The 23108-nt window shown below is 43.9% G+C and overlaps 1 protein-coding gene across 2 annotated transcripts in view; it reads left to right on the plus strand.

The window, feature by feature from the left end:
• Positions 1-23108, plus strand: part of Cers6 (ceramide synthase 6) — a 240580-nt gene that overhangs the window by 176441 nt on the left and 41031 nt on the right. For both annotated transcript variants that reach the window (XM_041631425.1, XM_041631426.1), the window contains exons 5-7: positions 4519-4569; positions 8329-8421; positions 22495-22623. In XM_041631425.1, the coding sequence (XP_041487359.1) occupies positions 4519-4569; positions 8329-8421; positions 22495-22623 (273 nt within the window). The remainder of the gene's footprint in view (positions 1-4518; positions 4570-8328; positions 8422-22494; positions 22624-23108) is intronic.

Raw genomic sequence — 23108 nt, forward strand, 5'->3', positions numbered from 1 at the left:
TCCATCACAACCCCCCCCCAGCTCCTCCAATGTCTCCCACCCAGTCTTATTTCTAACTTCATACCTTCTTAAAAATGTCTTTTTTTTATTTCTTATATGAGTATTGTACTTCATTCATCCCCCCCCCCGCTTTCCCTTCCTCTAACTTATGCCATGCCTCCCATTCTCATGGCTCCTTATTCTTCTTTAACGCTCTATACATATATATACTTTTTGTTTGTTTATAAACACAGCTGACGCGTCTCCTTAGTGTAGTTCCTTTGGAAAAGTGTTTAGATTTGCTCACTTAGGATTGGCACTTGTCCCTGGAGAAGACTGTTTCTCCCTCCCTCAAAGGCCATTCATTGCTTGTAGCTCTTGCTCTAGGCATGGGGCCTTTTGAAATTGCCCCAGTCCATGCTGAGATGTGGACTGGTGTTCTGATTGTACCGGTCTTATCTAGGCAGCCATGTTGTTGACCTTTCCTGGGTACAGCGTCCTTGTCAAATAGAAAGACACCGTCTTTCAGGATCTGTCCTGGTTCTCTACCTCCTACAGCCTTCCTATGCCCTCTTCTGGGATGTTCCCTGAACTTAGGTGTAGGGATTGTCTTGTAGATGTATAATTTGGGGGCTGAGCACCCCACGATTAATCAGTTTTTGCATTTTGACTAGTTGTGGATTTCTGTAGTGGTCTCTGTACAAAGCAAACTCAAGCTTTGATGAGGGATAAGAGCCGCACTTATCTGTGACTATAGGAGTACATTTAGAAATTGTACTCGTTTAAGGACGTGACAGTATTAAATTTTCTAGGGTCTCTGACCTCATCAGCCATAGGTAGTAAACCAGGTTTGCAGTACGAGGCATGAGTTCTCTCCTGTTGAGTGGACCTTAACATCAAATATGATGACTCTCTAGGATTTAAGAGCCACAATTACACTTTTTAGGATATATTACTATTCTAGTCATTGCTGGGGTTCAGGGAGTTTTTGACTAGGTTTACGGTACCAGACATCAATGCCTTCCTGTGGAACAGGACTCAAATCCAATCAGAGAGCTGCCAGTGGCCACCACAACAGCTGAGCCACTTGGCAGTAGTGGGCATATCTTATCTGATAGGTGGTTCTCTGCTAGGTAAACATACCGATGCCCTTTCTCCCAGGGAGCCTGCAGAGCACCTTTGAAGATGGAAAATGCTACCCAGTAGGGAGAAAGCTTTCATCTTAGTCCTGACTTGGTTTCTCTGGTTCTTGCAACCAAGATGAGTGGTGTCTTCAGCAACAGGGGCTTACCATTGAGTTCTGACAGGCAACCAAGAGCCATGGTAAGAGACTGGACTCTGAACAGTTCATAAGGAAGTAACGCAAACCTGGGACCAGATCATTGTTTAATAACGCATGGCTCCTGGGAGCAGCATTAAAAGTTTGTCAATGGAGAAATTGATTACAGGAATTTATAAAAGTTTCATGGGATAAATTTAATTAAAACAGTTAGATGCGGGAGCTGGAGAGACGGCTCAGTGGTTAAGGCCCCCTACTGCTCTTGCAGATGACCCCGTCCAGTTCCTTACCACCCATTTGGCAGTGAACAGCAGTCAGCAACTCCAGTTCAGGGGATCCAACACTCTCTTCTGGCCTCCAGGGGCACTACATGTATGTGGTGCAGAGACATATGAAGGCACAACACATATACACATAAAATAAAAATAAATCTTTTTTTAAAGTCACGTATAAGATAATCTTATTATAAATTGCAGATTCATATACCAGTATCTAGCCGTAGGCCGAATATCCGTTCTCTGAAAGTGCAGTCCAGAATCAGCCTAGATTTCGGCTGTTTTTGAATTTTGTCATGTTTGTAAAGTTGTTGAATTTTTAGGGTTTTAGATTTTGGAGCACTTCTGGTTTGAATTTAAAGGTAAAAGGTGCTATGCCCAAGAGAATCACCTTTTGGCTGCGGAGTTCTATTTTATTTTCTCAGTGAATTGGGAAAGACATTTGATCTGCCTGTGCCACAGTGTTTGGGGGCATTATGTGTGTAGAAGTGTGATGTTAATAGCTCGTGCTGTGTTGCCCGTGGAGGAACCTTACGGTTACAATATTGGGTCAATAACTGGCCAGCTGAGCTGGGGCCCTGGTGGCTCTGTCCTGTCTACAGTGGCTAGTCCTTTGCCTTTGCTTTGGGCGGAGATCAGTGTGAGATAGACGTGTGTCCTCTTCCCAGGACAGTCAGTCGGCAGGACCACAAGAGATGTGGGTCTAGATGCTGAATGTCCAATGTATCCAGGGAGAAGCTTCAATTTTTAGAATAAAACCTAATACACAAAGAAAGTGGGAGAGGAACAAAAGCTGGGTGCAGGATTATTTTCTGCGTCTGCCATCCTACCTGTGATAGGAAAGGGACAGGAAATGATGGCCACAAAAGAGATCCCTGCGACATCTTGAGGGGCAGATGCCCTGTACCCTGGGGGCTTGAGACTGGAAAGCTCTGCCAGGCTTGTTATAGGCCTCATATTTCCTTTCATTCACATTCAGAACATGCTGACCTGTCGTCTACTTGAGCACGAATGCTGGGGTCTGGGGTGAACACGTACATATGACATCCTTTTCCCTTGGGGATTTTCCCATTAATTAAGTATGGAGATACTTTATTAGAGATAAAAGTAGTGAATAACATTGTACTGAGCTTTAAAATAGATGTTATGCTATGCCCACACTTTTAAAACGTGCTTATATGTGTGTATTCAAAAATAAATCTATATTTATATCTACATCACATAGGGAAAGAAGACCAGAAATGTGTTATCATTTAAAATGTTCATGCTAACAAGAACTCAAGTTGTTTGTATTTTCATGCTCTTCAGTGCCCTCCAGATCTTCTTCAATGAACATACATTGCCTGTATGATATGAAAATAGAATAACTTGCTGAGCTTTTGAAGCTGCCGTAGCGTTTCTATACACTCGGTCTCATTTGGTCTTCGCTGTTGCCCTGTTTTAGTTTTCCATTGCTTGAAGAGACACCAAGGCAAACTATAATAGAAAGCATTTAGTTGGAGGGCTTGTTTACAGTTTCAGGCTGAGTCTCTGGCCATCGTGGAGGAAAGCAGGGTGGAGCAGTAGCTGAGTTTACATCGTGGTCTCTAAGCTGGAGGCAGAGAGGTGGGGGAGGGGCGCTGAGAGAGACTGGGTCAGGTGTGAGCTGCTGAAAGCCCAAATCTCCAGCGCCGGTACCTCCAGCCAAGCCACACTCACCTCCTTATCCTTTCTGAAACAGTGGCACCGACGAGAGACCAAGCATTCAAATTTATGTGCTTTTAGGAGCCCTTCTCATTCAAACCACCACACACCCCATAATAGTAACCATCAATGGTCTAGATAAGAGAGATGGAGGAAATAGACAGACCAGACCCCCAGGAAATCAAGGACACTAGCCACACAGAGTGGATAGTGGGTAGTGTTGAACCAATAGCAAATGAGAACCCCAAACAGCAAAACTCTCAAAAGAAAGAAGGGGGATGGTGCTTAAATGAAGAGAAAATACGGAGACTCGCAGACATTTTAAAATGTGCTCCCTCAGGGGGCCCTTTTTATGCAGTTCGGTTTTATCAGACTCAGAGGAGACGTAGTGACTGCATGTCAGCAGGGGACCACACGGTCTCTATTTGATCGCAATTTAGTCACTACCGGACCATGTGACCTAGGAAGATCTTCCAGACAAAGGGCCTGCATTTACCTAGTGAAAGAAATAAGAATAATGTCAATACCATTGTAAGGATTCAATGAGTTTTTTGCATCCGCACCACCACAATGTGTTAGACATAGGCAGGCCTAACAAATATTAGCCGTCAGAAAGTAGTCGTTTTCATCGTGTGGCCCAGGAGTGACAATCAGGGAGAAGAATCACCAGAACAATATGGGTATATCAGTGCCTAGGGATGGGTACTTCAGAGTTGGCGGCTAACCGCGGATGAGGAACCTCAGAGAACGTTAATAGAAAACTGTGAGGATGTTGGTCCTGATGTTGTTGGATGGTTCAGCTCTCTGTCTCAGTTCACATCAGTTCTTCTCTGGTCATTGTAGGTTTTGGAATTTGTGTGATTACTTAGATTTTTTGAAGTTATATGCTTTTATAAGGCAAACAGTTGCCATCAAAGAAGAATGATTTATCCTAGAAACTTGGACCAGAAGATGGGAGGTAGAGGGTACCATGGGGATTCCTCTGAGCCATCCTGCTGAAGTGAAGCGTGTCGGGGAACCCTGGTCAAAGAATGAATGTTGAGGCCCGGGAGTTCCAGGGTAGATTGTACCAACTGTTAGCCATGTTTTCCCATACGTGAGACGGATGTTTTGCATCCAGCCCTGGAAGCACAGCTGTTGAGGTTGGTACATTGCAGGAATACAACAGAGCGAGCGACCAACAGAATATATGACCTCCGGGTGTGAGAGAACTCCATTCCAGAGAGCACTGTGGTTGGATTCCTGATGTTTTAACAGTTCTAAAGCATGTAATGTCCATTTCTTTGTTTTTTTTTCTTCCAGACCCCTTGGCTGTGGAATACAAGACACTGCTGGTATAACTACCCCTACCAGGTAAGAAGGTCTGACTTCTGGGGTTTACAGATGTAGGGAATTTTCCCTAGGTCATCTTCCTGGTGCCATGCAGAATGCAGCTGGTTGAGTAGCCACTTACGTTTTGGTATTGCTCCTGCTCGTTAACATCAATCATAACCTAGTGAAGACAAGGTTTCATGTGTTCTTAAATGAAGTGCCGAATCAAAGTCTGGTTGCTTTATCAGGTGGGATAAATATGTAAGGTTGTTTTGCTGGAGAACAGGATCTAGTCACTTCAGTGGGTGATAGGTTCCTGGTTCTCAGCACAGAGGAAAGTCTAGAAAGGCCTGCTGGCAGTGCGGGTTTGCCTCCACAGCAAGTAGGAATGTTCAGGGGTAGCCTGCTGAGTTCTGTTGACTTTGGAGCTTAGAAGTAGCCTCTAAATATGTAAATCAAGCACCATTTCTCCCAATGCAGAAAACTGCACTAAAAGCCATTACACCTGGATGAATTGTTTCTGCAACTGAAAAGGAGGCACCATCTTTGACAACCGAAATGCAATCATAGCCCTGGAAGGGGAGGTTTCCCTCTCTGCCCACTGCTGCACTTTTGCATCCCCTCGTGAATTCAGTAGGATTAGCACAAGTCCTTGTCCCCCCTGGATCAATTAATTTTGATTACATTAAAAATATAAAAGATCAAAGGTAGAACAGGGAATTTTCTAGTTTGTCAAGATATGTCCTAGAAGGGAAGCAAATGAAACTAGGTATTGTAATAAGCGCCTTCATTTTTATTTTTAGCTTGGGGTTTGCATTTTAGAGGCGTTTAGACTTCCTGTGTGTATAGGGTTAATGGGGAACACGTAGTCCACATTTTCTGTGCTGTCCTGAGAGCTGCCATTGGTAGGCTGACACTGGATACTCCTTCAAGGCTAAAGGCACATTGAAATGGAATTCCAGTTTGCATTTGAATCCCTTAATTTATTTAGATTAGAAAAGAATTTCCATAAGCAGCAGGACATAGTTAGAGGAAGCTGGGAATTCCTGCAATAACTAGGGACTGACAGAAGGTGGAAGCCAGTCCATTACCTGACACAGTTGCTTCAGGCCCAGCCGCACTCCCCTGTCTGCCTGGTGCGTCTCAGCATCTCCCTTCCTACTTAGACAAGGGTATTAAAGGCTTCTGGAAATCTGTTTGGAATGTTGGCACCACAGCTGCTACAATGCCCCACGTTTAAGAGGTAAATTCCGCAACAATGAAAGGCATTGAGACAAATGTCATACAAAATGTAACACTTAACCTTGTCTTTAACTGTAATGTAGCCCAGAATAACTTTCACGTTCTAAATGCAGCTGCGAGGGTGTTTGGTTGGAGCTGAGTGTCTAGGACTGTGGCCCAGAATATAGCCGTGGGCTGTTTCATAGACAGCACCATAGATTTAGCATGAAAGTCTGAGGGGCTAGAAGATAAGGTTAAATTTAAAAGTGGAAAATATCCTCAGGGTGGAAAGAAAGATACCCGGTCTGTGGGGATTTGGATGAAGAATTGTCTTCTAACTGGTAAGACTAATACAGTTCGGGGTCCCCAGATCTCAGAAGTGTTCATGGTCTCTCATGGCAACATTGGTTATCCTCAACAAGTGTCACATGCTAATAAAAATTACTGGCTTGCTTCGCGTAGGGGGTGTAGGAAATTAAATAGCATGTATGCAAGTAAAATGCTTTGCATACAGTCATACATATATATATATATATATATATATATATATATATGGAGAGCAGATTTCTCAATCGTTCGGCGCACTTTTAAAGATTGAACATGCTCATGAAATATGTATTGTCTTCAACACATAAGTAACCGGATAGATTTTTTTTTCAGTGAAAAGTAGTAGCTCTGCTTCAACTTTAAACACACATCCTCTTTTATGTGAGTGTGCCTATTTGTTCCACAAGTAGGAGTTTTTATGGGTGTGTATTTTAAAGATTAAAGTAGCGTGAGATTTATATGCGGTTGGCCCTTGTACAGCTCATTACAAGGAACACACACTGGGCAGGAGAGGCCGCAATGTAGTGGTCAGGGGCCTCCCTAGCCACGAGACCTGGCTGTGTCCTTTAAACCTGAATTAACTGATAGCAATTTTCTGCCAGCTCTGTAATCTGCACGAGGAATGAGAGTGGTAATTTTGCAGATTTCAGGATGCTCAGAGTGAGTCACGTGGGTGTGTTTCGCCAACTGTAGAGTGGCGGATGGGTGCTGATTGCTGGGGTGCTCACACGCACGTGAGCTCGGCCCGTCTAGATGTGACCTAGCGTGTCCTGTGACCTTCTGAGGCACTCTCCCAGATGATGATGCCAGGAGGCAGAGAATCTCATCAACACCAAAATCTGACCTTGGCTCAGAAGCTCCAGCCAGGGCCCTGTTTTCCCAGACTGCATTGCTGCTGACAGCATCTGAAAGGCATGTCAGTGGGAAATAGATTTCTTTCAAGATACCCCTGAGCACGGATGCTGCTTTCATTCCACAGGAAGAAACTGTGCTCCGTTCATGAGAGCTCCCCTCTCATGCCCTGATTACTGCCCAACAGCCCATCCTGCAAATTCCATCACATTGGATATCAGGCTTCAACACACTGGTTTGTAGAGGTCCTAGCATTCAGTCTATAGTAATTTTCTTTGTCACTTTGAGTCCAGAACTGCCAAACTAATATCCTATAACATTCCTTGTTGGAAATATAAGAGAGACATAGTTTTCCTTGGTGCCCGTACTGAGTAAGAGCCGTCTTGTGATAGCCATTCACTAGGCCATGACTGGCATATGGTGCATACGACATTCATTTCCTTTATACTACAGACTGTTGCCTTCTGAACAGTGGTGTGAATATGTTTGAAGAGATTCAGAGATAATTTTTTAATCTTTCCAATAAGCCAAGACACTTCATTCCAGCTCAATTAAAAAAAAAACAAATTTTAAAAAGCTAAAAATAACTCATCAACATACTGTTGAAAAAAACTTTGATTTTTTTATGTAGTGTGTGTGCATGTGGTGTGTGTGCATGTATGTGTGTCTGTGTAAAAAAAAAACACACTTTGCTGACTCTACTGTCTCTCTGAGCCTCTGAGGCAGTCAGAACAGGCATTGTCTCCAGTCCCCTCCCCTACCATTTTATAAGTAACTTTACTACCATGTTATAGAGCTGGACCTTCATCTCAGACTTCCTGACTGAGTGCCTGCCTACTCGAGTGTCTGTCCCTCTGATCTTTAAGTAACTATTTTTGAATCCTTTGTTTTGAATATTGCAATATATTGAACATTTCCAAAAAGAAAATTTTTCTGATGAATGTCGACCTTGAACCTGTTTCATTGACCATTATGGAACACATCCCTTCCACCTGCATTCCTTGTTCTGTGCTTTGAACTCTCACAGTGGCTGCTGAGTGTGTGTGTGTGTGTGTGTGTGTGTGTGTGTGTATTAGGGCATGTGCCGCGTGGCCTAAGGTGTCTCGAAGCTGCTATATGTGAAAGAACTATAGATGCTATTGTTACACTCATTGACTAGGATCCCAAACTGCCGTACAAGCCAATGCTTCCTGGGTTTGAGATGAGATAAAACTAATGGTATCAAGCGGTAGTCTATAAGCAACCCCAAGATGCTGCCATCTACCAAGAAAAGGATGGGAATTGCGTGTGTTCAGCATAAGATTGCGTTAGCAGTTAGCAGTGAGCTAGCTTAGGGCGTTAGGGATACAAAGCGGGTTTTCTATTAACTGTTAATCTTCCCCTTTTCCCTTTTCCCCTCAGCCCCTCACTGCTGACCTTCACTACTATTATATCCTGGAGCTGTCGTTTTATTGGTCCTTAATGGTTTCCCAGTTCACAGACATCAAAAGGAAGGTAAGAGTTGTGATGTCGTGTGGGGCTTGACTTTTGGGTCCTCTCTGAGAGGGTGAAGAGCCTCGAAGGCATCATCTGAGTTCTGGGACCTCTAGATTAGCACTGGTTCCTGCATTGCTACAGGAATTCTGTCTGTTTGTGCTGGTTTTATTCTCTTCCCATCATCTTTTCTGTCTTGCCCCCAAACCCAGTATTCTTCATTCCATGCAAAAATACAGCAACAAAAACAAAACAGACATATCTGTAAGATGGGAATGGGAAAATCCCAAGTTTAAGGTGAACCTTGGCTATGTAGTGAGGGTGAGAGTCTGGGCTAACCTGGACTACAGGATACTCTTTATCAAATACCTGAATACACATGCATGAATGTACATCTTCCTAGACATGTATACGTGTGTGTATGACTATAATATATGTGTATACAAATACCAGTAAAGCCTTTATTTTTAAAAAACTACATAAAAAGAAAAATTCTATGTATAGCTTCAGAGAGAGAGAGAGAGGGCTCAGCATTTCCACGTGCAGAATGAGTTCTCCAATTAAAGAATTATCTCATGCAGCTGTTCTCAACCTTCCTACAATAAGACCCTTTAATACAGTTCTTCATGTTATGATGAGCCCCAACCATTAAATTATTTTTGTTGCTACTTCATAACTGTAACTTTGCCACCGTTATGAGCTGTAATGTAAATATTTTTGGAGCTAGAGGTTTACTCCAAAGAGGTCGTATCCCACAGGTTGAGAACCACTAACCTAGTGTCAAACTATAGCACAGAAGCAGCTTTCCTAAACGAACTGTGCTCTGCTTTTGCCCCTTCTCCCCAGTGGAGTCACTTTTACTGAGCGACCGTCCCCATGATCCATTCGTTCTGGTTGCATCCTGACAGGCCCTGGGCAGGATCACCGCTATGCATCCCCTACTCCCATTCTCTTTGATGGTTTTCCCAGTATTCCCATCCTTCTGTCAGTTCCTCAAAGTTGTCTTGCTGGCATCCGTCTTGGAAAGGAGAAAGGCAGGTCACTGCACTTTAAACATTCATTGTTTTAGTATTTTTTATTTGTTTATTTATGTGTGTACCTATGTGTATGTATGGGCACACGGGTGCAGGTACCGTCAAGGTGGGACTCTTTCTCTTTCCAGCAGCTGTCATGTGCTTGGCTAGCAAAACAAACAAACAACAAGAAACTGTCTGCCCTAACCTTTATCAGTTCACATCCTCTAACCTTCTGAAACGTGTGGTCCCATGAAGGCCAGCTTAAGCATAGTGGGTGACTCATTAACACCCACACTTGTGGCTTCCTTACTCATTTTAGTGAGCACTCTGGAAACAATTAAAGCATCTTCAGGGGTGGCATGTCAGCTGGATCTCCTCCGTCACGGGAAGAGCACTCGGGTCGTTGGAACGTGCAGCCTGGCGATTCGGAGCCAGGTTCCAGATTAAGCTCACTTTATGAGCTTTTCCAGTAGCTCCTGCGTCCTGGTAGTCACATAAGTCAGGCTTAGAGAACACAGAGACACCTTACGTTCTTTTTATTTATCCTTCGACTTGAGAAAATGAACGGCGAGTGAATCGGCGTAAATCTCTCCAGGGCATGCGATGTGGGAATGAGTTAGAGCCCAGGGTTGCCAGGCAAGGTCTTAAGATTCGCTCTTTGCTTAGACACGTCCACCACTCCTGCCTTGCCCTGCCGTGCCCTGGCCAGGAGCCTCTAACAGCCCCTTGGAGTGCTCCCCTGCTTCACTGAGGCTTCCTTTGCCTAGTGAGGTTCAGGAGTGCCTTCTACAGTTGGCTACATTCACTGGAGAGGGGATCACTGTCTTTTGCTTCCAAGTCCTAGGAGACATTCCTATTCCAAAAGGTCACCGAGCTCCCTCCACTTGCATGAGCTTTCTCGTTGCTTATATAACTTGTCTTTTCAGTGAGCTGGTGTATTCAGGCGGTCTCCATTGTTGTAAGCCAGATTGCCATTATCCCAGCCACGTTCACAGGCAGCTTACTTTCAAACATTGAAGTATGTCACTTTTTATATTTGTGTGTGTATTTAAAACATCAGGTAGGGAACACTTCAGAAAGTGGTCATTTGACCGCAAGGTCTGTGGAACTGACCTAGGCCTGAATATTGTCGGTGTTTAGAACTTGATTTTATGTTGTTTCCCCCACCCCTGAGCTATTAAAATACTTGGCACCTCTCTCTTCATTTGGTCAGTTTAGTCTTGTATATTCCTGGCACAGCTGGCTTATTCTGGTTTCTACACAAAATGGGCATTTGGCCACCACCGGACCTGTGTATTGGTTGGCACAGGTGTTAATATGGAAACTGTTTCCCTCTGCTGCTGTCTGCCGTTAAGACACTAGCTCCTGTCTGCACCGTCACCTTTCTGGCTGCCCAGGGGTCTTCAACGGCTCTGACATCATTACACCCCCCCCCCCCCAGGAAGACCTGCTCTTCTGCCCTTGGTGATTTATGGTTTTTATTGGCGGCCTAACACATTCTCCACCTTCTATATGTGGTGGTATTAACTCAGCTGTCTGAAATCTCCCTGCTTTCCTAATCTTGGCCCAGACCCACTGAAGCCCTGCCTGCAGGCAGTGGAGGGTGAAAGCCGCTTGGGGAAGCTGGCTGTGTGTGAGGTCCTTAAAAGTGATTAGCAACACTTTGACTCCCATCTTAAATCACAGTGAGCCAAGCGGTCATTTCAAAGACCGGGACTTATAAATGCTAAGTAAGAGTCTATGACTCAGGCTCTTTGAATCTATATCTTAAACTCAGTTATAAATCATTTCTATACACACACACACACACACACACACACGTGTGTGTGTGTGTGTGTGTGCATCTTTTGTTATTGTTTATTCTGAGACAGGGAAAATTTTATTATGTAGCCCAAGTTGGGTTCAGACTCTTAGCCTGAGCCCCCATTCTGAGCCATCGCGTTCAGAATTTTAGAAGTCGAATTCTTTACAGAGACACTTTATGATTCTTTCTAAAGTTATCTCGATATTCAAATGGTCATCTTCTTTTTCACCGTTAGTTTTTTTCCACCCAGAACCTAGAGATTACAAACGAGGAGAGACCCTTTCCTCCCTTCTGTGTGTTGAGATGATACGCCCTCTCGATCACTTCCAGAGTTAGTACTTATTTGGTCCGCGAGGGAAACCGCTGCTAATGCTAGCAGAAGGAAGAGTCTGACAAAGATCTAATGGACTCGGAATTTAAATGTATGCTGCAAAGAAATCGTGTAAACCTTGAAGATTTTTCTCCTTACTTTTTTTTCCTTCTGTTTTTCTTTTGTCAGAAAATAGTTAAGTTGCTATCAAAAGTATCGAGCATTTTCTTGGTCGACGGCACTAAAAGGCCTTACTTTCCTCAAGGCTTGCTGGCTGTTCCAAGTCTGCTCCCTGGCACCTGCTCACACCGAGCGCTCTTCTGCACAGCTACGTGTTCCAAGGCGGGCTAATAAATACTCAGCTCAGAACAGCTTGCTCATGTCTCCACCGCGTGTCCCTTTTAATGAAGCTGCTGTTTGGCTCAAAGGCCTGGGCCTTAGGCCAGTGGGCCCTGCTCATGGTCAGGCACACATCCTTGGCATCGCCCCAGATCCTGGCTGGTGATGTCGGCCTGCTGCTTTCCCTTGCTCTGGGAGGAACACTACATCTTGTCAAACAATCTCGACAGAGAGAGATTTGGTGATGAAATATAGCCAGAGAAAAACTTGGCGGCTGGCTTGTTTGGTTCTCTTGTAACTTTTGCAGAAACTAACTCGTGTCCACTACTTTGGCTCTCTTATAGAGGCTACCACGTTCCAGATTTTTCCTTTAGACTGAAAGGAAATGCATGCTTTAATCTTCCCACAGGGAAGCCAGTGTCGCGTAGATGGAATTGAAGCAGTACACACTAAATTAACACTGTTTTGACAGATAAAAATAAAAGCAGTGTCCAGAAGATAGTAACCAAAATTTGGCTGAATCTAAGTTGAGAACTTAAACAACCCAAACTAATATTCACAGATTTAAATTTTTAATCAGTCAAAATTAACAGTTAATCATTTAAAAAAAAAGGAGGAGGAACTTCACATGAACAGTTCTTTCCTTCTCCAAATAAGAAAATTTGAAAAGCAGCTGCTGTTAATTCACAGGGGGAAAGACTGTGCTAACGTAGTAAGAAAGGGTCATGGTACAGCAGAGGATGACCGTTTAAGTTCACCATCATGACGAAGTTCTTATTTTTCTCATTTGTCTAAACCAGAGAAAACATTAAGGGCAGTATAACATAGAACGAGAGTCAAGGACTCTAGAGCCTTGTACCTGTCCAGCACCGTTCCCAGTGTGACCTTGGCGTCACTTTCCCTTTCCGCGTCTTGGTTTCCTGAGCAAAGAAAGGAGGTCTTAGAACCTGCCCCGTGGGAATGTCGCAAGCATAAATAAGCAGCATGCAAAGCTGAGCTGGTTTCTGGCACACCAGAAACACTCAGTTCACATTAACTTTCCTGCAACTGCGTGTGTGACCAGTTGCACGCGCACACACTCAGCCGCCACTAGCAGACTGTGGACATAATTGATTTCTATTGCTCCTACACTATTTAATTGCTGTAGTGAGACCGTCAGGAGGGTTCACTTTCCTTCTTGCATGGTGATGGGTGCAATTGGAGATGGGTCTGCTCCCGGAGCCTAAGCCCCTGAATGATTGGTAAGCCGACCCCTTCTTCTCCTGCAGTGGAAGCTTGTCATTAGTAAGAAACAAACCTTTTGTCTAAACCGCTGAGATTTGAGGGGCCTTGTTTTTAACCCTCTAACCTAGTTTGTCCTGACCCGATGGAGCAGTAATTAAGAATATAGTGAATTGTAATTTCCTAGAACTGTGTTTGAGAATGGTTATCAAAGTCAGCAGGTCTCAGGATGTCATTGTGGCACATCTTAGCCTTTTTAGACGGTCACAACGGCAAAGCCGTTTCTTCAGGGCACTGAGATCCCATTTGCCTTCCTCTCTGTGCAGAAATCTGCAAAGGTAGCAGCAGTCAAAGCTGCTGGCTGCAGCCCCAGGATGTTCTTGTGGTCACTGTAGTCTCCAGTGCTACATACTGGGAAATGGGGCTTGAGAATACTATGGATAGGGCACTAAAATTATTAATTTACTAAATCTCTGTTCTCAAATATACATTTAAAAATTGTTGGTGTGTGATGAAGTAGGAAGTAGACATGGAGAATGGCTGTTGCGATACACAACGGTATCTCAAGAAAAAATCATAATGCAGTTAGCTCTTTGTACTGTTAACTAATCCGGTTGTCCCCCTCCCATAGAACACTATTTTTAATTTTAAAAAAAAAATAGCTGACAAACAGTGTGGTTCCACCTTGTGTGGCCAGCAGGTATTTTCATAGAAGTGCACAGAGTGAGCTGGTCCAGCGGCTGACACCATTCATTAACGACCAAACTTAAGGTTTCAGGCAGAGCTCCCATGTCGAGAAAATCCGTGTCCACCAGTGAGAGCCTGACACCCTCTCACTACCTAAAGACTTTATTTGTGATGGTACAGGTGTGTGAAAAATTCCAGAACGACGCCCGTTACTTTGTATGCTCACTTGAAAACTCTTTAAAATATTAAACAAAACAAGTGGCTTTAAAATGTTATGTCACAAAGTATCGTTAGCAAGGTCAACTAGTGTTTTCCAAATGGCTTGTGTCTTAAAAGTCACCCGTGAGTGAAACAAGCATTTAAAGTATAAGACGGACCAATGAGTGTAGCTGACCAGCAGTGCACGGGCTCACACTGATGCCCTAAGAGAGTATCTGACTTGTCGAGTTCTGGCCTCATATCAAAGAATATTTGTAACTTTCCAAAAAGCTACTAAGAGCCTCTCTTCTTTTGGCTATGTATTTGTGTGATATTAGATTTCTGTCAATTACTTCAACCAAAGTGTTTCACAACAGATGGAAAGTGTGTGCGTTTGGGGGCTCCAAGTCTCTTGAATTAAGCCAGACACCGGAGAGATCTGTAGTAACGCGAAACGGTTGCCGCTTGTCAGTTGTTCTCACTTTGATTTTAGGAACTGTAGTTATCTTTCATAAAAGTATTTTTGATGTGTAGTGGAGTTCATTAAAAATTAGTAAGTGTATTGTGTTTTATTTTTGACTTCTCAGATTTAACCTCTATGGGATGAATGCCGATAGAGCTGCATTAACAAATCCCTGTGGAGCCCCTTGTTACCAGAGGTGTTAGGGTGAGGGCTTGTAGCACAGCAGCAGTAATGAGCCAAACTTGGCCACCTGCCTTGAAGAAGTCACTTACAGTGACAGAGTGACACCTTTCAGTTGGGAAGCTGTTATTCAGCCTCCTCTGGGGGAGTTCCGCTCAAGTCATTCCAGAGAAGGCTGGAACAAGCTCTGTTTTTGGCTCATTGTAACTAGCTATCCTCCTGGAGTCGTGGCCCCTCCTGCCCCAGCCTTAGAAAGTACCAAGAAGTTCATTTTTGAGACTTTGGCCTTCCCGGAAGCACTGCGCCTCCCACCCAAGGCTCCTCCTTGCAGCCTGGCTCTCATGATGGCCTGGTCATCTCCCAGGAGCCGTCCTTGTTCTGTGTGTTTGCCTCTCGCTTAGCTGGCTCGCCTAAGCATCCCCTCCGCTGCCTCCTTCTCACCGTCCACTTTCCATACACGTCTGTTCCCAGGAAGCTGTGGATACGGCGCTTAGCTGCCCGAGCTCGGACGTACACACACTGGTGTTAAATCCAGCGCTAGGTTATTGTTTCAGTGTGACTGGAGACACTGGCATCCCTGTGCCTCAGCTCCTTTATGAAATAATGCTCAGAGAAGTCACAACTTCAGAGCCTCTCCACGTGAAAATCAGTAGGCGAATTAGAAGGTGCATAGGTGTTTATTAGGTAGTCGGTGGGAAAGCGGGTTTTGGAAAAAGGAAGAAGATGAGCGTTCTACTCCAGAAGATCTGTGTGGAGGCAAAAGAAGCTTTGAGAAAATTCCTCCGCTAGAATTAGGGGATGGGAGCAGGCACTTGGACGCCTGAAGGAAGGGGAGATAGAAGGAGAAGATAGGGTTGCTGACAGCAAGAGCTCCCCTGAACTCTGCCTGCTAGCGTGCAGCACATCCCCAACTGCTTAGCCTGGAGATGTTTGTCACCCTCTACATGAAGCACAAGATTGAGTCCCTGATTGCTCGTTGTCATTTGGACCTCAAGACCTTGACGGTACACAATGAAGATGCTGGCTGGAGTCCCATCGTAGTAGCTCTGATTTTAATTGAGCTCAGGCTGCCCCCTACTGGTGGTGTTAGATGCTTTCAACTAAGTTGGGATTTATTGATGGTAGGATCCTTTGTTCTTAGGGACCTATGCAGAAAATGAATATTTGTGAATGAATGGAGTTCTTCTGACTTAACATAAACTATATTTTTAATGTCTCAGAAGTAACCCTTTCCTTACTAAAATTCATGCAGGCTAATATGGCCAGGTCAAGGGTAGTTTAAACAGAACCGAGAGGGTCCATTATAAAGACCTTTGACTCCAGGTGCTTGCATATTGACCCCCTGTGAGAAAAACGGCATGTGTATGCGATCAAATGCACTGAAGTCACTTGCAGTCAGAGCAAGTTCAGAAGCTTGCTTGGATGAAGGGAGGTGGGAGGCCGTGAAGACAAGCGCAGGGCCCCGCACATCCAGCGCTGTGCTCTGGCTAGCTCCACCAGAAGCGACCAGTGGCATCATCATACTGTGTCTGCTGCACAAATAACATTTTATTGTGCTCCTCTCTATCGCAATAAAATCAATTCAAGATTAAATATTAACTAATTCACAGTGGACAAGGTAATGAGTTCTCCATCTTGAAAGGGGCACCATAATGTTGCCTAGGAGAAGAATCGAGTGAACGGCGCTTACACGGAAGTTCCCTGTTTTCATCTGTGTCTGTTTCCAGTTGCCATAAAATCATGGTGCTCCTAGCAGCACAGAGCTGTACCTAGACACTCAGCTCCTGCTTTGGGGAGCTGCTGGAGCCACGCTGACCTTCCGCAGTGTCTTGTAGTTATAATTTATCATGAGACTCTTGATGAGGGGGCCTCCCAGAACTCCTTATAGTTTTATTTGAATCTCCAGAGTAATACTAAACAGGTTTGGATTGCTTCAGAATAGCTATGAAAATGTGCTATCTTACACATTGTTTGCCAGAAGAAAGGGAGGCAGAAACTATGCAGCTGCTACAATGGATAACGTAACTGAGTTTCTCATATCGTGTTCTTTCATATGTCATCAGTTTTTTTGTAAGGATGGGGTAGTGTTGTAAATGTGGGTGGTCTCTATTGCAGTTGTTCAACCATGGTACTGGAGAAAAAAAAAGCCACTGAAGACAGACAGGAAACACGTGGAATATGAGTGTTCCGGGGGGTGTTTATGAGCATGCTTCTGGCGGTTTCCCTGACTCTGCTCTGAACTGAAGTACAGTGTGAGCCTTGAAAGAGAAGGGGAAGAAGAGAGAAGCAGAGATGGGGACGAAGCCCTAAAAGGATGTCAGTGGCAGTCTGCTGATGTCCTGTCTCCTGGAGCCTTTGAATCTGTTGAATGGGTCACTGGTCTTAATCAGTACCTGATTTCTGCTCTCTGAGCAAAATTACATGTTGTTAATTGTATGTATTAACTTTATTTAATTCAAGAAAGCTAAATATCTTCCTCACCCCTGAGCAGAAGGCTTTTCCTTTGTCTGCTCTTTAGAAGTATTTGGTCTCCACTGACTGTGAGCATCTATGGGAACTCTCAGGTAAAATCTCAGAAGCCTTATTCCTTTTATGAGACAGCTCAATAATGGGTTTTCTTTTCTCGTTCACTTAGTCCCAAATAAAAATTTAAGGAAAAATTTCTTACACAGAGAGAGTACATGTGACGTACCTTTTTATGATGTAGTTTTGTCTTAATAAGGATGGGAACATTCAGATGAGTTTGTGGTCCTTTTACAAGGTAGAATATTATTTCAAAGACTCTAGCATCACAGACATGGAGGGAGCTGTGTCATTGAGAATCTGGCATGTATGTCTTGGTTATCTCTTCAGCTTTGTTGTGGTACTACTTCATTGTGGATGCAATTCCCTTGGAGAAGTAGAGATGCTGCCTCTTCTTTTACCAGGTGGAGACTGAGCCCGAGTGGCTGGATTCTGTGTGCCCAAGTGGCTCTGACAGAAGCATACAATGACACTGTTTTGTTGCCTAAGTACTTACTATTCGGGAGAATAAAGGTGCTTGCCCTATCTTACTAAATTTGGGCATAATATAAGTGACTTGTTCTTGAATTCTTTGATTTTGGATTCTTTCTAATGGGATTTGGGTCAAAACCACACCCAACCCCTTTATTCTTATCTCTGATAACTAGCACTTGAGGAACCACTGACAAAATGGCTGAGGCCCTAGGAGACGTCAGGGAACACAGAGAAGAGGACGACATAATAATGTCAAGGAACAAAATAACAAAGCAGGTAGTTTGGGTCATAGCTGAGGCAAGGGGCCGTGCTGGTCTCTTTGGAATCAATCCCTGGCTTGAAGGCCAACAATGAATCTCCGTCTCTGAATTCCTCCTGCAGAAGATGTTCTGGAAAACCTTGTCAGGCTAAAGCCTGGTATTCTTTGAGCCAAGCTAGTGTCTGCAGACACATTCATTTCCAGCTTAACACACGAGAGAACGGAAATTCTCCTCCCTGTGCTGATAAAATCCAAATTGGCAATTTGTTTAAAAACAGTTCTGTGGATCAAAGTCAGTGCCTGCTCAAAGCATGTGTGGGGTGGCAGGATGGGAGTCCCACGGCGTCGAGACTGCGTGGCTTTTCTGAGAGGGATTTGATATATATCTAAGGCTTTCTGAAGCAGACATGTAAGACAAGACCATTATTCCTGCTTTTTCCTATTTGTGTAAATATGAATACGATGGAAATTGGTCCTCTGCTGTGGCTGCAACTGTGACCCCCAGCAGTAATAAAACAAACTTTTTCTTTTTGTGTTTTTTTTTTTGGAACACAGGGATTTATAGTCAGAAATCATCTTTGCAAAGCAGATTTTATCTGAGAAGCAAGGCTTTTATTTTTGAAGGTGCCTCGTTATATTGACGGGCATTGCATTGTTATTGACATTTTTATCAGATACGAATTAGGAAATTTAATTAGTAAGTGGCCCTAATCTTCCATAAGTGCCTTAATCAATTTACATGTATTCATTTTTAAAAAATTAACTGGAGAAAACCTTTTTTTTCTCTTTCAGTAAACTGAGAGCAGCCGTTGAGGGCTGAGCAGTGGGGAGGTTGTGAGTGGCCAGCTACTTGGATGTTCAGAGCTGCCTGTCAGGCATAGGCAGAAAGAAACTCCCTAGACTCGGGAACCAGACACTGTGTGTTTTAATTCGGTCCTGTATAAGAAGCGGCTAACATACCAGTTGATGGGTTAGCTCGCTTTTGCTTAAGCTGTTGTTTTGAAAGGCTGCGTCTGGTAACACACCATTCTCCCAGTGATGGGGGAGCAGATTGCATCTTCTGTTGGAAGACATCACCAGGGCAGTTAGTAATGTGTGCCCGAGGCCTGTGGCATCGTCGGCCTTTAGTAATGTAGAAAAGCCCTGGATACCACAAAGAATGTCAGGGTTTCAGTAGCTTTGGAAGCAGCTTTGTGGTACCTATGTGCAATTACAGTGTGCTCATCCTCGCTCATCTGTCAGGGAGTTAAGAAATAACGTAAAGCCTTGCTGTATCTAAGGAGGAAGAGTGGCTGTGGGTTAAATGGTGGCATGAGCCGGGCGATGGTGGCGCACGCCTTTAATCCCAGCACTCGGGAGGCAGAGGCACGTGGATCTCTGTGAGTTCGAGACCAGCCTGGTCTACAGAGCTAGTTCCAGGACAGGCTCCAAAGCCACAGAGAAACCCTGTCTCAAAAAACAAAAAGAAAGAAAGAAAGAAAGAAAGAAAGAAAGAAAGAAAAAGAAATGGTGAGGTGCTCTGTTTTAGGCCGAAGTATTAACGGAGACAAAAGACTATTCTGCCACTGATGGCCACTGCCAGGCCAGGCCACGCACTTAGAGATTGAGTTCACTGAAAATAAATCCCTGTGTTTTAGTGATTAATTATCCGGCCTCATTGGGGGAACTGGCACATGGTGTGGATCTCTGTATTGAGTCACTGTGTGTGGTTATCTACGCAAGGCAGAGATACCTGGGAACCAAAGTAACTGGAGCGTCTCCACCAAAGTGACCATAAAACTATTAAAGGTGTAGGGTGCACCTACAGTGCAGAGGGTAGTGACATCAGCAACTACTGAACCATAAAGTAGAGGGGAGGTGGGGGCATTTGATGGGATTATGCGTGCTCTTACCTACATTACATATGCCAGAGTCAGTACCTTCTTAGTCGCTTCATAAATTAGACAGGTCTGAAATTAGTAGATTAAAGACTTCAAGGGCCACTCCCTGGAGCTACTATGCCTGGAGTTGTAGAATTGACAACTGTAACAGATCTGATCCAGCATCTTAACCGTAAAGTGAGGAAGCTGATGCCTTTTCTGAAAATTACAAAGCTGGTAACTTGGAACCGAGATCACAAGCTGCCTCCCGTGCAGTGTGTGCTTCATAATTGTCCTCTAAGCTCAGATGCGTGAGGTGTTCAGGAGTCATTCTGTTGTTGAGTCCCCTGTCGTAATCTCTTGAACTTTCATGTTAAAATAAAAGTTGATTTAAACACAGGGGCCAGAAATGTCTAAAAAAGCAATTGTTTAATTGAGTTCAACAAGAGACTAGAATTTAGGAATGGGTATCTTCTGGGTAGTAGAAAAGGTGACTGTAAGTAGGAAACCAGTGACAGTGGCCCTGGATGCAAAGTGATTAGAGAAGGGGAAAGAACAAGGCGGCTCAGGAAGAGAAGATCTGAGGCTGCCATTTTCCACGGGAACCAAAGATAAGCTGGAATCAGCAGAGAACTAGGGTGACGTCTTGCCTCTGCATCAGCAAACGTCAGTGTAGCTTGACTGGACGACAGCCTGAGACCTGCTGCCTACACTCGTTCCCAGAGCAGACTGGAGAATCGTCCCTGGAGAAGGAGCAAGGAGGGGGTGAAGGCACGGCTAGAATGCACACAGCCTTGTTACCTTACAGCGAGGACGGGGAGTACTGGAGGGGAGTTCCTGGGGACTCTGCAGCTGCTCTAGTGCCACGAATAAAGTCACCTTGGACGCCCCAGGGAGAGTTTTATCATTGACTTCAGGGCCTGCCATGAATCTCTCAGCACAGGTGAGATTGGTATCGTTTCATACCAATGATTAAACAGTTACTTTCTAGTCACCAAATAAATTATTTTTTAAAACAGTAGTAGTTGGGGCTGGAGAACTGGCTCAGTGGTTAAGAAAACTAGTTTACTGCTAAGTTTGGTTCCCAGCGCCCATACCAGGCAGCTCACAACTGCCAACTTCAACTCCAAGAGGATCTAATGCCCTCTTCTGGCTTGGTAGGCACTGCACACATGGGCCATGTCTTTATATAACACACATGGAAATAAGAATGAAATAATTAAAAAAATAATGGCAGTAGCAAAAAAAAAAAAGAACAGTAAAGATAATATATATAGTTTCCACCATAGCCTCTGTTCCTCTCTATTTCTACTAGAAAACCCCGCGTGTAGGGCTCTTATTTTGGTACCCAGTGGGCATGCTCTAGGGGAAACGCACTAACAGTGAGAAACACAGTCCACGAAATTCATTCAATAACAGAATCAGTCAGTACCTCTTAATCTTCCTAGACTTCTAGAACAAAATGCAGTATTGGCAGCTTATAAAACAAGGCAAATGTATTCCTTCCAGTTCTGGTGGCTTGTAAAACTTAACTCAAAGCACTAACAGACTTGGCATCCTGTGATGTCTCCTTTCCTGGTTCATAGCCTCTAGCTATGTCCTCATATAGGTGAGGCAGTGTTGCTGTCTGGGCCTCTCTTGTAGAGACACTAATACTTGTCATGACCTTGTCTGTTCCCGCCCCCTAACACGTTCATCTTGGTCATTAGGATCTTTACATGAATTTGGGGCCAAAGAAGACATAAGCATTTAGAATAATGCATTATTGTGAGCCTGAATATGTTGTTTATTGTGCTTCATGTAACTAACAGAGACTGTCCATCCTAGGAGTCAGGTCTCCCTGTCTTCTTGCTTTAACTGAATACTTCTTCAAATATACCTCATGCGTACAAATAATGTTATTATGTGTATCTGAGCTTGGTGGCACGGGCGTGTAATCCCAACTACTCAAGTAGCTAAGACAAGACAATTGAAAGGTCAAAGCCAACCTGGGCAACTTAGTAAGAATGATCTTAAAATAAGAAGTGGACCGAGAGATGGAATATGGAATGTGTCTAGACTGTTTCCCTAGCACGTACAAAGCTCTGAATTCACTTCCCAATGCGTGTGTGTGTCTGTCTGTCTGTGTTTATGTCTGTGTGTCTTCCAAAACTGCAATTACTAAATATCAGAAAAATAGATAACATACTGTCATCCCATAGATCTTCAAGTTTGTTTGTTTTCTGTTACTGAAGCAAATCAATTTGTAAGAAAAAAGGGGTTAGTTTAGGTCATATTTTCAGAGGTTCTAGTCAATGGATGGTCGGCATGTTGTTGTGGAGTCTGTAGCAATGCGGTATATTGAGGAAGCCGTATACAGTGGTATAAGCCACTCACCTGGTGGCAGCCAGAAAACAAGAAAGACAGGATCTCCTGGCAGCACGTTGGGCAAGCATGGGCCTTTGCAGGGCACTTAAACATGTCAGAACGAAAACCAAGTCTAAATAGTGCTTTTCTTTGCTTAAAATCCTGTGACGGTTTCTCCCATTGTGTTCTGACTTTCATTATGGTGTTGAAGTCCATTCTCCATGAACTGGTCACTTGTGTATCTCTCCCAATAGATGGGAAGCCTCAAAAGGGCAGGAGTTGCGTCTTACACTTAAGTACCCCATGTTACAGCTGTGAAGGTTCCCTGCCTATGTTGGCTTAGAGATTAAATGGGTGAGTGGAAATACCATGATGCTGCTGAACACCGACTTTCTTTTGTTTTTCCTTCCTCGAGGACTTCGGCATTATGTTCCTGCACCACCTTGCAACTATTTTCTTGATAACCTTTTCATACGTCAACAACATGGCCCGAGTCGGGACCCTGGTTCTCTGTCTTCACGACTCGGCTGATGCTCTGCTAGAGGTAACAAGTTTTCCTTTCGTCTTGAAAAAGACAAAATCCAGAACTCACGAAGTCCCCAGACCAGCAGTCCTGTAGTGTGGTGGATGATGCTTTGAAAGTGTTGGATGTTGCTTAGTGGGCTAAGCTGGCGTGAAACTGTGTGTCCAGAGTGAGGTTGTTAGTATCCTCAGCTAATAGGAAGCTGGACGCCTTGACCAGTCCACCTTTGGATGGTTGATTCTGTATCAGAAAAACCATTGTTTTAGTAGGTTTTTCTCCTAAGAGTCACACTAATTTATCTGGAAACTGCGTATAACCCAGTTTAGTAGTTATAATAAAATTAAGCAGTTTGATTTTTGTTACCAGTTATACATACTATCCTAGTGGTTTTAACAATGCAAAGGGTATATTAATCATAAATTTTATACCAATAATTTGTAATGAATTTATCACTTTCAAAATTATGCTCAATAATGTTATATGCATAAAATGAACCTTTTCATTTT

This window comes from Microtus oregoni, unplaced genomic scaffold (genome assembly GCF_018167655.1).
Source record: "Microtus oregoni isolate MIOR12 unplaced genomic scaffold, Mior012 000037F_ref0000500, whole genome shotgun sequence".
NCBI classification, from domain to species: domain Eukaryota; kingdom Metazoa; phylum Chordata; class Mammalia; order Rodentia; family Cricetidae; genus Microtus; species Microtus oregoni.